This window comes from Taurulus bubalis (assembly GCF_910589615.1).
Source record: "Taurulus bubalis genome assembly, chromosome: 15".
In the NCBI taxonomy this organism is placed as follows: Eukaryota; Metazoa; Chordata; class Actinopteri; order Perciformes; family Cottidae; genus Taurulus; species Taurulus bubalis.
Window position 1 is genome coordinate 4,430,271 of NC_136603.1, and position 15,036 is coordinate 4,445,306.

The window sequence follows — 15,036 nt, forward strand, 5'->3', positions numbered from 1 at the left end:
CTCCATCTGCTTCTTCTTCTTCTTCTTCCCGTCCTTGAACATGGGAGAACTCAGAAACTCGCTGTCTGTGAATTTATCTCCGCGCCTCATTTTGCTGTTACAAAAATAAATAAATAAATACAATGAATTCCCGGCTGCTGCGTTCTGGTATAAATCCATACTGTGGCCACAGACGTCCTCACCTGTTGAGGGTCGGCTCCTTATAACTGACGACGCCTTTCCGTCTCCTGCTTCTGCCTCCGCCTTCACTCCCTGGGGTTTGAATGGTGTTGGTCAGAGATGTTAAGACTCGTCCTGCTGCAACACAATTAATAAGAATACAAAAGGTGTCTTTTTAGGCTTTTAACAAAAAACAAAACAAGGTTTTTATATTACTTCATTTCACAATGTCAATTTAATCATTTATCGCAATACAAATACATTTTAAATTAAAAAAAGTATTCCGTCTGTATATAAAATACTGCTATTGTATTGTTTACTGTTATTTATATTACTTTATCAGTCTCTTGCTGTTGTAATCCTGCAATTTACCCACTGCGGGACTAATAATCGTATTATCAATATCTTATTTTATCTCATCTCAAACGAATGAAAGGTGAATTGTTTTTGTCAGGATAAAGTGTGTGTTGTTGTAATACTCAGTCCAGCCACTGGCCCACGTTCTAGGGCCAATTACAATATTTGTTTAGCCAAAAGAAAGACTCGACCATAATGTGACATAACTCGCCAACGCATAATATAAGTAGGCCTACTTTGTGTTTAGAGTGCATGGAGAAATTAAAGTTTTTAGTCCAATTAGAACATGGGGGTTAGTGGTGCGCTTCAACCTCTAAAAACACATTATTATAATAAAAGAAAAAGACAACAATGGATGCCGCACCTGGAGAGGCTTCGCTTGTGGCATCAGCAGACTCCTCAAACGCTGGCGCTCTGCCCGACGTGTCCCTCCTGGGAGTAGAGAGGAAAGAACCCGCCTCGGTGTCGGCGATGCTGATGTCTACGTCCAGCCATGGCGGCATCTCATCCGTCAGCAGGCGTCCCAGATTCTGATGACCCGCTTCCTCCCTGGCGGACTTCCTCGGGTCGATTGGCGCAACGGGGTCTCGAGTCTTCCGCCTGGAGACGACAAACGTTTCCCTCGGATTTCTGGTTTCCGTGGCCGTCTGCAGCTTGGACGTCTTCCGATGCCGTTTTGGATTCGGAGCCGCCTTTGACCCGTTGGGTTTCGCGCCATGTGAATGTTCAAGGATGTCCTCCTTTCCGACGATGTCAGAATGGGGGTCAACCACTTGCAAATCATCCAATTGCTCTTTGTTTCTTTCAGGAGCGCCAATGCCACGGAGCGGCGAGGCCTCCGGGTAACGTGCTTCGTCCTCGGATTCAAATCTTTTGTCGCTTCGGCTATTTTTCTTCTTCTTCCCGTCGTTGAAGGGATCGACACACCCCTCCCGCTGAGCGGCTTTCTTCTTATAGGTTCGGCGGGCTTCCTCCTTCCTGGCTTTTTTAGGCGTCCGAAACTCTGTCCCCAAAGTCCAGTCTGGATCCAGCGGCGATGCCACCTGGTCAGTGCCGCTACTCAAATCCTCTTGAGGGCCTCCGGAGTCCAAAGTGGCGAGACGAGGACGCTTACAGGAGCTCGGCATTTCCTTGACAAGGGCCCTCAAACTCTGCCTGTGTGGGTTTGATTCTGAATGATCCAGAACGACGCCTGCGTCCACGACCGTTGGCGGTTCTTCTTCCTCGCAGTTGGAGGATTCCGTAGCCGGCAAGTCCTGCTCTACTTTTTCTCTGGTTATTGAGGCGCTATCCCTTGTCACTGAGACAACAAAAGTCCCTCTGCATCTTGATTTCTGACTTCCCCCAGAAGTCTTGCGCTGTGGCTTATAAACCACATGTTGCGGCTCCGGCTGCGTGACCTCGTCTAAACAGAACGGGAACTCTTCGGGCGCCTCCTGGACTTTGCATGCTTCAACTTCTCCTTCCACGTCACCGTGGACCGGGTCCTCACTTTCACGCGACAGCGGAGGCAAAGCGACAAACGTTTTCCGAGAGACCGACGATGCGCTCCTGCCTTTAGTCCTCCTGCATGTGACTTTGGACCTGGCTTCTTCCGCTGAATCGTTCTCTGGCGTCAATTTTACACATCTGCTGGATTTGGGGAATTTTATTTCAGGATCCATGAAATAATCGTCCAGGTCCGGCGTGGCACCGTCTTGGGACCCTGTTTTTGTGTTGGTATGATCACGGGGCTGTACTTTGTCCTTCTTCTTTTTATCCATTTTCGGACGTTTGACAGCTTCAAACTTTATCCATTTGGGAATTTGAGAGGGAGCGACACTGCTACACTGCGTCTTGGGAGGCTGAAGCTTAATGACCTCTGGGCCTCTAATATCCTCTAATACAAGACCATCTGTCTGTAACAAAGTGCCGGTGGGAACACTCTGAACCTCGGTCAACCTGCAATCTGCAGAGTTCTTCACTTGAGGGTCTTCAGCTACACTTGACCCCCCGGCTTGTTCCTTATTCTTCTTGCTTTTCAGCTTGCCAGTGCGGCCGGTATTTTTGGCCTTGGTTTCCACAGTGACTATCTCAGCGGCGTTACTTAGCGTCATCTCCATCGAGGTATTGAGGAGCACAGTCGTCTCTTGTTTGTTTCCATGTTCTGGTTCAGTTTCCTTGGCAGAGCTACTTGGAAGGGGGACGTCGTCAGATACAACCAAAGCCATCTCTGGCTTGGGTTGTTCACACGTGCTCACAGCTGAGGAGGTTTGGCCGTTCTGAAGACAGCACACGGGCTTCATTTCTTTAGATTGAGAAAAGATCATTGACAGCCTCTCTACGTCGTCCCTCAGGCTGCTGGACGGACGGGACGTTCCTGCCTGGGGAGCTTGTGTGAACTGGCTCGAAAGCGTTTCCTCGGTCTCAGTGTTATCTGTGGAAAAGAAATATGGACAATTTGTTTAAACATATTTCCAGGGAATTAGTATCTCGGTGAAGCAAAGGGCAAATTTTGGAGTAGCACAAAAAAAAACTCTAAAGCTCCCTACCAGTGAAAATATCATTGGACGCCCTGGATCGGTTCTGGACACTGAAGACATTTGCAGAGATGTTTTTTTCAGGCAAATCCGCCGGTACTTTCGGTTCTGGGAACAAAGGCCCTTCGATTTCTGGCTGAGGAGGTAACTGATCCGTGACACTAATAACGAGCAAGACAGGAAGAAAGAAATAGCAGATGTCATTCACTTATGTCAAAAAAAGAAGAAAGAAAAGTTTCGGTACCAATCTGAATACAGTATTTGCTCACCTTCCCACTGCAAGATATTCTTTGTCGACACCACAAGATGAGGTATTGTTGTCCTCAGATAGTTTAGGGAGATCCTGTTGGTAATACAGTCACAAGTTATGTCTCGTATAGTTTGACATTTACACTCATCGTTCAATCTTATAAATGTGTCTGAATTTAGTTAGATAGTAGTCTGACTTTTAAAACCACGCGTTGAATAATTGACACAGGAAATAAAAATAAAGGAGTTTCTTGTATCAGAAGAGAGCTCTATTTTCAACTAAATGAATGGAATGACTTACAAAAGACTTTAGAGTTTGATTTCATTGGATGAATTGGACATTTTCAAAGATTGTATACATTACGTTGCATTATTTATTTCTCTTATTTATTTTTACCTTGTGTTTTGTTGTAATGGCATTCAGGCAAAGTAAGTTTAATTGTATGGAAAATTCTTGTTTTTAACTGTGCATATGACAATTTATTCAGCCGCTGTTCGTATGCATGGGCTTGCTTGTGATTGGCTCCGTTTGTTGTACGTTTTCTCTCTGTAACAATGTATTCTGCTGTCCTGAGACTTCTAATGCAAAAGAGATCTTAGAGCAGTCCGGTTGAATGACGTTTAAATACTCTATTAATATACGGACAAATTTCTCACTTAGTTCTTGTGTCTCATTGGGACAAATGTACATTTCAGATTGTCATGGAACTTTCAATATTTCATTAAAGACTGTAAAATATTCACATCAAGATAATGCTGTGCTCATTTTGAGTGTAACTTGGTTCAATTGTTGAAACTTCTTCAGAGTAAACTCACACTGTCAGTGAACAGGTCAGCCGCCATGTCCAAGTGCTGCAAAGTGTCGCTATGAAGAGCTTTAAAGATGACGAGCTGTGACAGAAAAAACAACAAGATGAACTGTAGGCAATAGAAACAAACATAAAATCAAAACGCCCACTTTTGACACAGTCTGTGCCTTGTTATGAATACATGTATGGTAAGAAACGTATGCGTTCTGCAAATCAGGTCGTGGTGTTAACGGCTGTAAAAAAACAACAACAAACCAACCAGTTTCCTCTGCTTGTAGTTCTTGGTGGCCAGATCGAAGCACAGAGCCTCCACTTGTTTCTGGAGGTGGACGACCTCCATCTCCAGCTGCCTGCTCTTCTCCTTCTGGGCCTGCAGACCAAGAGCCAAGGCCTTGTTGTTGGTCTTCAACGAGACCTTGAAGAAGGAGGAGGTGTCTGGTGGGAAGGAACAAAATAGATCCCAATCAACATCAAGTCAACATGTTCTCCTCCCTCAGAAAATGCCACAAAGCTTGTAGTATAATAGTACATAAATATTGGTTTGTAAGTGTAGTGCATATTCCTTACGTCACCCAGTGACGGGAGGTCCAACATGACAAAACCCCACAAAATGGCTCTTACAGTAAGTGTGTTAAAAACAACAATGACGGACTCACTGAGGATCTTATTCTTGATCTTGGAGGCTGTGACGTTAGCGGAAGTCTGCTTGGACGACTTTAAAGTCGCCATTGTCGTTCTGGATAGCATAGTTAACGAACTAAGAGGTGGACATGTAGAGTTGCCCCGGGAGATGAAACAGATAACCTGTAAGAAAACCAACGTGTTAGCTTGTGTACAGCAGTGATGCAGCGCGCGCACAGCAGCGCGATGAAGTTAATGAAGCTGGTTGTGATGGTGATGTGTTGCCAGATTGGGCCTCGTCAAGCACATTAACGTTTAAAAACGTTTAGTTTACATTACTAACGTTAATACTGCTGTATAACTGGCGTGAATGCTAGCTAGCTAAATCACACCCAGGTCTGACAACAGACACACAAAGCTAACCAACTGTAACTAGACAAAAAAAAACGTACCGTTATTGAGCGTTAACCAGCGGTAGATTTTGCCTCAAACAAATGTCCGTGTTGGCGACTCTTTAAATTAGTCAAATTTAAGATCAACATGACATTAAAACCCCTAAATTCGTTGTTTGAAACGCTGCCGTCCGATTACATTTTGAATCTAGAAAAAAAGTCCGCCGTATTTCTGCGCATGCGCGTGTGGTCGCGTCATCGAAGCTGAGGACCAATCACGGACGTATGAAGAGATCCAAAGGGGCCAATCAGAAACGAGATGCTTCAAACAAATCTTCTCATTCTTCTTCTTCTTTGGAGGAGGAGGAGGAGGACAACCTGAGAATCTTTTTTCATTTAGTTTAATGAACTAATTACATTCATCAAACATAATTTCATATTAAAAAATGTAAATCTACAGTTAAAAAGCCAAACTTTGGGTTTTCCGAAGGAGATCAACTGCACATTGGCAAGACCACTTGTATACAGTATATAAAAAAACACTGTCTCCCACAGTATTATATATTATATCATATTGTATTCCTATTCACACTTATCATTTTGTGTTTTATGTCTATGATTCTCATTTTTACCTCATGTTTTTACACATTTTGTAACAGCATTGTTGGAACAAGAATTCAATTACCAACGACTGCTCCACTGTAATTGATGTGCACATGACCAATTGATTTTCTGTAACTGTGATACCTATCTGTTTAAAACCTCTCTCTCTGAATTGTAAATACACCCAGCTCAGCTTTTAAACAAATAAGTCACATGCAAAAGCAACTACAAGTATTTAGCCTTATCATGAATATATGGAACACCACCACTAAAGAGCTCATCATGCTTGACGTTTTGTTGGTTTTCCCTCAGGCCGTGACCAGAAATGTCAGTTTTTTCCCCCTATTAAACATATCATTTTGTTCTGGTCTACGAGTGTTTTAAATTCTTAGTATTTTGTGAATACGCTTGTGCTTGTGGCTATATACACGCAGAAGAGCTGTAGACACAGTTCTATTTCCTCTGTCTGTGTAAACAGTAAGAACGTCCACCAGATAGTATATTTTTCTACAGTAGGATGCTAATGTATCATTTTTAAAACCACTTGCATACTTCAAATAATCAGTAAGCAATTGTTGAAGAAGTACTCAGATATTTTTCTTAATTCAAAGCAACCACAGAGTATACATATTCACCAGTAAAGTCCTGCAAACAAAAACTTAAGTGACTAAAAGTGCGTAGGTTTTTGCATCAAAGCCTACTTAAGGTAAAACTACAAATTATGCATAGATGTTATCATGTGTTTATCATTTGTTGTGTTGTAGCCAGTAAAGGTGAGCCTATTTTTATTTACTTTATATACTACTGTGTAGCTTAGTTCAATATAATGTATTGTAATTAATCTGTTGATTTATATTTATGATATATATTAATAATCAAAATCAGCAAAGTATGGGTTAAATAAATGTATTTGAGTAAAAAGTACAATATTTTCCTCCAAAAAATAGAGTGGAGTCATATAATGAAGTAGGATAAAATGGAAAGACTCAAGTAAACTATAAGCATAATAGTGTAGTGGTGCACACGTATGTGGTAACATCATGTTCTAAATGGGTACTAACTCTTTTGTACTTTTACTCAAGTATTATTTGGGATTCATGAGTTTTACCTGTAATAAGGCAAGGCAAGTTTATTTGTAGAGCACATTTCAACAACGAGGCGATTCAAAGTGCTTCACATAAAACCATTAAAAGCCTCAAAACATAATGCAGAAGAAAGCAAGATTTTAAAACAGTTAAGAACATTAATTTTAATACATAAAAAACTGTCTATGGCAGATATTGCTATAAAAACGGTATGAATCACATCTTCATTTACTCATACCCAGTAACATATAGACTGATATTTACACATCTGAACAAAATTTCACATTATAGTCTTTTATTGTAACACCAACATTATTAAAATAGCCCTAGTGGTTGCAGAGATATACCATTATTAGTTTGGGTATGCAATTTTCGCGGCAGAGGCCTAAAAATATATTTTTTTTTTTAAAGATTAAGAAATACAATGCAGTAGTGAGATGCATATATTGATTAATATCCTTGAATCTGGTTCAATTAAAGGCAACAGCAAACAGAAAAGTCTTCAATCTGGTAACAGAGTATGTATACACTGTAGTGGTGCGACTTTTACTCCAGAAAATATATCACTTGTCTAAATGTCGTTTTACTACGAGAACAGAAAGTTTCGATCGATTGTTCTGAGTGTGACCACTTCCGCCTTCCTCGTGATCACAACAGTCGCGCTCGGTGCAGGTATCGATTCGTCAGACCTGCTTGTCTCCCGGTAGTCGGCTTTTCTGTTTTACAGATGTCTTCCAGGTCGGACTGCTTCACACGTTGATGTCATATTCATACAGTGAACGGGTAATTCGCTATTTTCTTCTTCTGTCACGGCAATTTAATTACATTGCACCAAGCTGGCTTTGTTAAATACAGACGTAACGTCACTTCTGTAGGTTTCAAGCTAGTCGGCTAACGTTAGCTTACACTATGTTAGTTATTTCAGCTTTTCGGGCAGTTGTTGCCAAATGTCTCAATGTCTAAACACGAGGGCGAATTAGTTTAATTACACAAAGTGTGATTAAATTACCCAGCTGATAGTTAGCTTACAAGCCAGTTGCTAAGTAAATTACACATCTAGGGGGTAAATATTGACACTGTTTGTCAAAAGACGATAAGTGCAGCCAAGTGATAGTGGACTTTATCTATATATGACATGCGATAAGGCTGTCAAATGACCAGGAAGCTGAACTATGCCGCGGCCTGTTGTGGTCACATGACGAGCTGGAGGACGTGATGCTGCTACTTCTCCCACCCTTCTTTATATGAGCTGACATGGCATGCATTGCACACTCAAAGTCTGTAGCTTTCTTCAAAGGGTCCGGAAGAGATGCATTCTGCACACAGTTGGTAAATAAACCGGATGTGTAGATGAAAGTAACGGCTGTTGGGTGTCTCTGACTAATCGATCACCCGGATCAATACAGTGAGTTCATGTGTCGGACAATCCAGCAATGGTGGAGGAAGAATGTATGAAAGTATGATAATGAAAGTACAAGTGCACAGTTCAATGACACTTTGTCAACTGTTTGGTTGAAGTGAATGTTCTGCATTGAAGATATTACAAAAATAAAAGTGTCAGGAAAAATTACTTTAAGTATAAAAGGTGAAAGTTACAATCCAGAAAAGTATCCCTTGAATTGTAGTATTCTATATATTATATAATTGGATTATTATTACTTGCGTATTAATGTAAAAGTTGGATGCAATGTTGTCATTCCGCACAACTTCTGCAGTTTTCTTTTTTTTAACCAAAAATGTTCTGTTTGTCTGTTTTGTTTGCTCGTTTTGTCTTTCTATTTTTTGTTTTGTTCTGTTGGTCTCTGCCCTAAGTAAAGCGTCTTTGAGTACTTAGAAAAGCACTGTATACAATTTAAGTATTATTATTATTATAAAACTGTAGCTAATTATTAGTCTGCTGATTTATTTTCTTGAGTAAGTTATTTCGAAAACATTTTTAACTTCCTCATAATAAGGTGTGATTGTCGGTCACATGGTTATTACACTTCATTGGTTATTAGTGTGATGTTTATCACATGTGTTCCTGATTGAGCTTACAGAACTAAAATAAAATAAAACTTGTTTAGTCTAATCAGCTGTTTAGTGTTTAAACTTCCTACAATATCATTTCGAGGTATTTTTTTGTTCGCACTCTCTCTTTACTTACTGTCAAGTTCCACTTCTATGTTTTGTTTGCACAGTGTTGTAGATGCAGTTTTAAAGGCAGCAATTATAGAATGGCTCGTCCGTAGTGAGGTCTTATGTCTATACTGTCAGAGGTCCACAGTGGTGTTAGAAAATAATCATAACAAACTGCTGCAATCTGGCATGACAGTAGTGAGTAGTTTCCATGTCAAAAGCAAGCAAGTAAGATCAAACAAATGTCCTGCTTGTTATGTGAAGAAGAGCATCTGAAAACACAGCAGTGCTGATGTTTCTTATCATCATAACTGATTTAGCTGCAGCCCTAATCGACGCTGTTTCAACTTGATTAAGAGTCCTTCCACAATTTCAGGAAAGTCGATCAGTCACGCATGCTTAAGATGTTTGTCGTTGCATCTCCAGCAGGACTAGCAGTGTCATGGCTGCCGACGACAAGTCCTCGTCCTCGTCCTCGACGGACTGGAGCGTCGAGCCGCCCGTCTCTTCGCCCACCAGCCCCTCCCACCTGACCCACTTCAAGCCGCTGACTCCGGAGCAGGATGAGCCTCCCCTCCGCTCCGCGTACAGCTCATTTGTCAACCTGTTTCGTTTCAACAGCAAAGGTCAGGCCCACAAGAATCTAGAGGAAGTTATGGATGAAGCCCCTTTATGTCTCCAATGTTTTCTTTGCCAAAGCTCCTAAGGAGCGCTTGTGTGACGTGCAGATATTGCAGGGGTCTTCAAAGTCCAACATTGTAGGAAAATTCTGAAAAAAACAGGATTTTGTCATGTTTGTTTAATTCAAAGTCATGTTCTACTTCTTAGAAGTATTAAATAATCCGGCCATATAGTTATAGGTATGGTATAGGGACATATAGTTCTGCTTTGTTGTCATGTTTGGCTTAATTTGGTAAATATAAACCACACCTACAAAAAGACGTCTGACCTTTAATATCCGATGCTTAGAAGTTGGTTGAAAAGTGACCATGAACAATGTCCTTTAAGCTAAATTATGTTACTCGGTCAAAGTGCAGCGCTGTATTTGCTAATCCTGTTACGGGGCGGCTCAGTGATTTATAAACAGTTTGTTGTCTTTATTTGTCGTTATATTGTGTCATTTTATTTACTTCAGTATACTAAAGCGTAATGGATCTATAAGACAAAAACACATCCTACATTACAGTGTGTTAAAACCTATCCTGAGCAGCATTTTACAGCAGATTACAGAAGTCAGAAATTAACCAGAGTCTTGTGAGGTCATGTGATTGAAATTTCCTGCCAGGAACCAGTGAAACACATGATGTGTGTGTTTGTGGTCCCACCGCTGAAGTCCTGCACTCTGAACAACACTCCTCCCTTCTCTGTGGAAGGAAGGACATTTCTTACTGATGAGTCAGAAGAGAGGAGTACTGCACTTTATTTTGATCGTATTAATATACACTCACCTAAAGGATTATTAGGAACACCTGTTCAATTTCTCATTAGTGCAATTGTCTAATCAACCAATCACATGGCAGTTGCTTCAATGCATTTAGGGGTGTGGTCCTGGTCAAGACAATCTCCTGAACTCCAAACTGAATGTCAGAAAGGGAAAGAAAGGTGATTTAAGCAATTTTGAGCGTGGCATGGTTGTTGGTGCCAGACGGGCCGGTCTGAGTATTTCACAATCTGCTCAGTTACTGGGATTTTCACGCACAACCATTTCTAGGGTTTACAAAGAATGGTGTGAAAAGGGAAAAACATCCAGTATGCGGCAGTCCTGCGGGCGAAAATGCCTTGTTGATGCTAGAGGTCAGAGGAGAATGGGCCGACTGATTCAAGCTGATAGAAGAGCAACTTTGACTGAAATAACCACTCGTTACAACCGAGGTATGCAGCAAAGCATTTGTGAAGCCACAACACGCACAACCTTGAGGCGGATGGGCTACAACAGCAGAAGACCCCACCGGGTACCACTCATCTCCACTACAAATAGGAACAAGAGGCTACAATTTGCAAGAGCTGACCAAAATTGGACAGTTGAAGACTGGAAAAATGTTGCCTGGTCTGATGAGTCTCGATTTCTGTTGAGACATTCAGATGGTAGAGTCAGAATTTGGCGTAAACAGAATGAGAACATGGACCCATCATGCCTTGTTACCACTGTGCAGGCTGGTGGTGGTGTAATGTTGTGGGGGATGTTTTCTTGGCACACTTTAGGCCCCTTAGTGCCAATTGGGCATCGTTTAAATGCCACGGCCTACCTGAGCATTGTTTCTGACCATGTCCATCGCTTTATGGCCACCATGTACCCATCCTCTGATGGCTACTTCCAGCAGGATAATGCACCATGTCACAAAGCTCCAATCATTCCTAATTGGTTTCTTGAACATGACAATGAGTTCACTGTACTAAAATGGCCCCCACAGTCACCAGATCTCAACCCAATAGAGCATCTTTGGGATGTGGTGGAACGGGAGCTTCGTGCCCTGGATGTGCATCCCACAAATCTCCATCAACTGCAAGATGCTATCCTATCAATATGGGCAAACATTTCTAAAGAATGCTTTCAGCACCTTGTTGAATCAATGCCACGTAGAATTAAGGCAGTTCTGAAGGCGAAAGGGGGTCAAACACAGTATTAGTATGGTGTTCCTAATAATCCTTTAGGTGAGTGTATATAGAAGCAGAAACAGACTCAAAATGCTGCAGCCAACCACCAGCATGATTTTATATCAGTTGATCAGTTTGATTTATTTTTCTTTTAGTATCAAAAAGGTTGTAAAACGATTACAACAAAAAACCTCCATCGCATTTTAAATAGCTTATTTTGTAAAAAAAATAAAATGTTTTATATGAAACCATATATATTGTTTCATATACAATTTGAAAGAAAGAAAGATGCAAGGAATAAAAGTAGTAATCTATCAAGAAACTCCCTGAGTCAGGAAAGCCACTCCCCCAAAGTAATCATGATGGACGTAAACAACCAACATGGCTATTGTTAGTACTCACAGCTGTCTACTGTCTCCAAACGTGTTTTTAAATGACATTGTGTGTGTATGTGTGTGTGTGTGTGTGTGTGTGTGTGTGTGTGTGCGTGTAGACGATGGACGTCCTCTCTCAGCGGTTTCAGACAAGACAGATGTGCCGTCCCCTTCTCCTCAATCAGAGAGGAGGAGCTGGTCCACAAGTCCAACCCAGTCCCTCTACAGTTCCAGGTCGCACCGAAAACAGCACTCAGACCTCCTCCGACGTACCTCAACTGCCTCCGGTAAAACGCACACACACACACACACACACGCATACGCACACACACGCACAGTCCAGTGTACAATGTTGCAGTTTATGTGCGGATTCATTTGATAGGACATATATTTTTTATTAATTCTGGTTTTAGCAATGCTTTTTCTCAAACGTAACCTTTTGACCTTTGGGCTCTCTTGCACATTTTAAAATGTATGAAAAGTGAATTTCAGACCCCGCTGTGTTTGTCAAGAGGATCGTATTCTATGGTTAGTTATGGTCAAATAATCTAAATTTAGATGTTGGTATTTACCCACATGGACACAACATTTAGATTTTCATAATTTAGAGCAGATTTGTGAGACAAAACAAGTACGAACAAAAATATTTTGTGTTGAAAAACATGAGAATGAAGAGTGACTGTACAGGTTGTAACATCCGCTCTCATGTCTCTTCTGATTGCAGTGGATTGGCCAGGTGAGGGCTCTGCTGCACCAGTGGTTTTACTAAAGACGCTTTTAGCTTGACGTAACCAGAGTGGCCTCACACACTGTTGTGTGTGTGTCTGAGTGCATGCGAGTGCGTTTTTGATATTTGCATTTTGTTTTCAATGAGCTTTCTGTTAGTCTTTGGTTTGCCCTAATGTTTGACTAATGCTGATACATGGAATGGTGTTTCTAACGAGCTAACTGTTTTATTCAACTTGTTTTTGTTTCTTGCCCAGTTATTTTTATTTAATCACCTCACGTGTTATTTTATACACATTTGCAACTCTTAGTAAAATTATTCATAAGGCGTTGAAGTGCATTGTCAAATGTTTGTCGCGTAGTTGTTATGCTTAAATGCACTGTGAAGAAGAGGGATTTAATTATCATCATCTTACATTCAATATATATAAATATATTTAAAAAAAGGAGGCATATTTGACAATGCAGCAGGGTGGACTGTAAAGAATACATTAACTTTATTTCAGTTCTTGTGCTTATTAGAGTTCTGTGTGTTTATGTCTACATTATTTTAGACTGCAGCAGGAAATCCGACACCCCTCTCAGTAATCATGACCCTCGGACAGCTGTGCAACTTCGCACTGCACTGAAGAGGCTAAAAGAAATAATGGAGGGAAAGAGCCAGGTACTCGCACACAATCTAAGCTTTACACTTTCTGTGCTTCACATGCAATATATTGATATTTTGGGCCGTGGCATTCTGAAAGCCGGGTCATGAACGGGACCCCGTGCAGTTTGTGTCTGTGCGGGTTAAAGCAGTGTGCTGCTGGTCCCCCTGCAGGACAGCGATCTGAAGCAGTACTGGATGCCAGACAGCCAGTGCAAAGAGTGCTACGACTGCAACGAGAAGTTCACAACCTTCCGCCGCCGCCACCACTGCCGCCTGTGCGGCCAGATCTTCTGCAGCCGCTGCTGCAACCAGGAAATCCCCGGAAAGTTCATGGGCTACACGGGTAGGTGGCAGGATTTCCGTATTTTCAAAGTAAAAGCCAGATGATATATATAGATAAACTCCAGGTGCTTGTTATATAATGTGCATGCCAACCAAGCTTCATGTTCATTTCCATTGCTTTCATTACTTTACAACACTTTGTGGTTCTGGTTGTATGAGCACAATGCAGCAACACACATTTCCAGGAGCAGATCAGAAAATGACCAAATAAACTTTCGAAAACGGTGAATTATGAATAATAATAAAATAAAAGGCCTATCTCTAATATTAGCCTGGCTCAAATGAAAGCCTGGTACCCTAACGAGGATTTACAGTAGTTTAGAGTGCATCATAACACTAAAAACACTTTCCTGGTCTTTCTGTGTCGTCTTCCGTACTTTCTCTCCCTGAACGCAGGAGATCTGCGCGCCTGCACGTACTGCCGTAAGATAGCGCTGAGCTACGCCCACTCGGCCGACTCGTGCTCCATCGGAGAGGACCTGAGCGCCTTGTCCGACTCCACCTGCTCCGTGTGCGTGCTGGAGCCCAGCGAGCCTCGGACACCTGTGGGGGGCCGCAAGTCCAGCAGGAATATCTTCCTCGAGGAAGACCTGACCTGGCAGAGGTGATCTCACACACACACACACACACACACACACAGACACACACTGGTGCCAAATCAATCAAAACATTATTTTATCAGCTGATCTATCTATCTTCAAAATGATTAGCAATTTGTTTTTGCCCAAATAAAATCAGAAAGAAGGCTGCATGATGCCTTCAGAGTCAGCTTTGAATTCGTGCCTCTTTCCGCCACACCTGTACTGCACCTATAGTCTCTATAGACAGATATCTGCATATGGATGCATAATCTGAAGGAAACGGGACCAGATTTGGTTGCATGCAGGTAAACAGTCTGAATGCATACAACCCAAATCCTGACTCTGTGTTTCACATCTTGTTTGTTTGTTGTTTCTTTTTTTCGTGTTATGCTTTTGCTCATGAAACACACTTTCCTCGTTCTTCCTTCCAGCCTCCCCCATCTCTGCTTGCTCTTTTTTCTTTTCTTCCAAAAGCCAGCCCTCGCTAATCCTCTTGAACCTCTCCACTGAACCTTATTCACAAACATATATTGTATTCACCTATACACGACCATGCTTGGTATTACAGAGCAGCTTCTGCATTGTGAAGATTTAAATTTCTGTTGTTTTTTTGGCTTCACTAGAAACGTGGTTCCATTTGTGTTGTGTGTGTGTGTGTGTATATATATATATATATATATATATATATATATATATATATATATATATATATATATATATATATATATATATATAATATATAATATTCATTTTTTTTACGTGACTGTATTACAGACACTGATCATTTAAGTGTGTTGTCTTCATCCACATGGACAGTCTTTTAATTTTTTTTTCGAGCCGTGTGTGTGTGTGTGCCT

General features: G+C 41.4%; 1 protein-coding gene across 1 annotated transcript in view; it reads left to right on the plus strand.

Moving 5' to 3' along the window:
- Positions 1-8,048: 8,048 nt before the first annotated feature.
- The window catches only part of pikfyve (phosphoinositide kinase, FYVE finger containing), a gene marked incomplete at its 5' end in the record, with an annotated part of 28,689 nt that continues 21,701 nt past the window's right edge, over positions 8,049-15,036 (plus strand). Inside the window, 7 exons of the mRNA XM_079230846.1 lie at positions 8,049-8,092; positions 9,339-9,538; positions 12,001-12,168; positions 12,606-12,617; positions 13,162-13,271; positions 13,428-13,599; positions 13,995-14,202. Of these exons, the coding sequence (XP_079086972.1) occupies positions 8,049-8,092; positions 9,339-9,538; positions 12,001-12,168; positions 12,606-12,617; positions 13,162-13,271; positions 13,428-13,599; positions 13,995-14,202 (914 nt within the window). The remainder of the gene's footprint in view (positions 8,093-9,338; positions 9,539-12,000; positions 12,169-12,605; positions 12,618-13,161; positions 13,272-13,427; positions 13,600-13,994; positions 14,203-15,036) is intronic.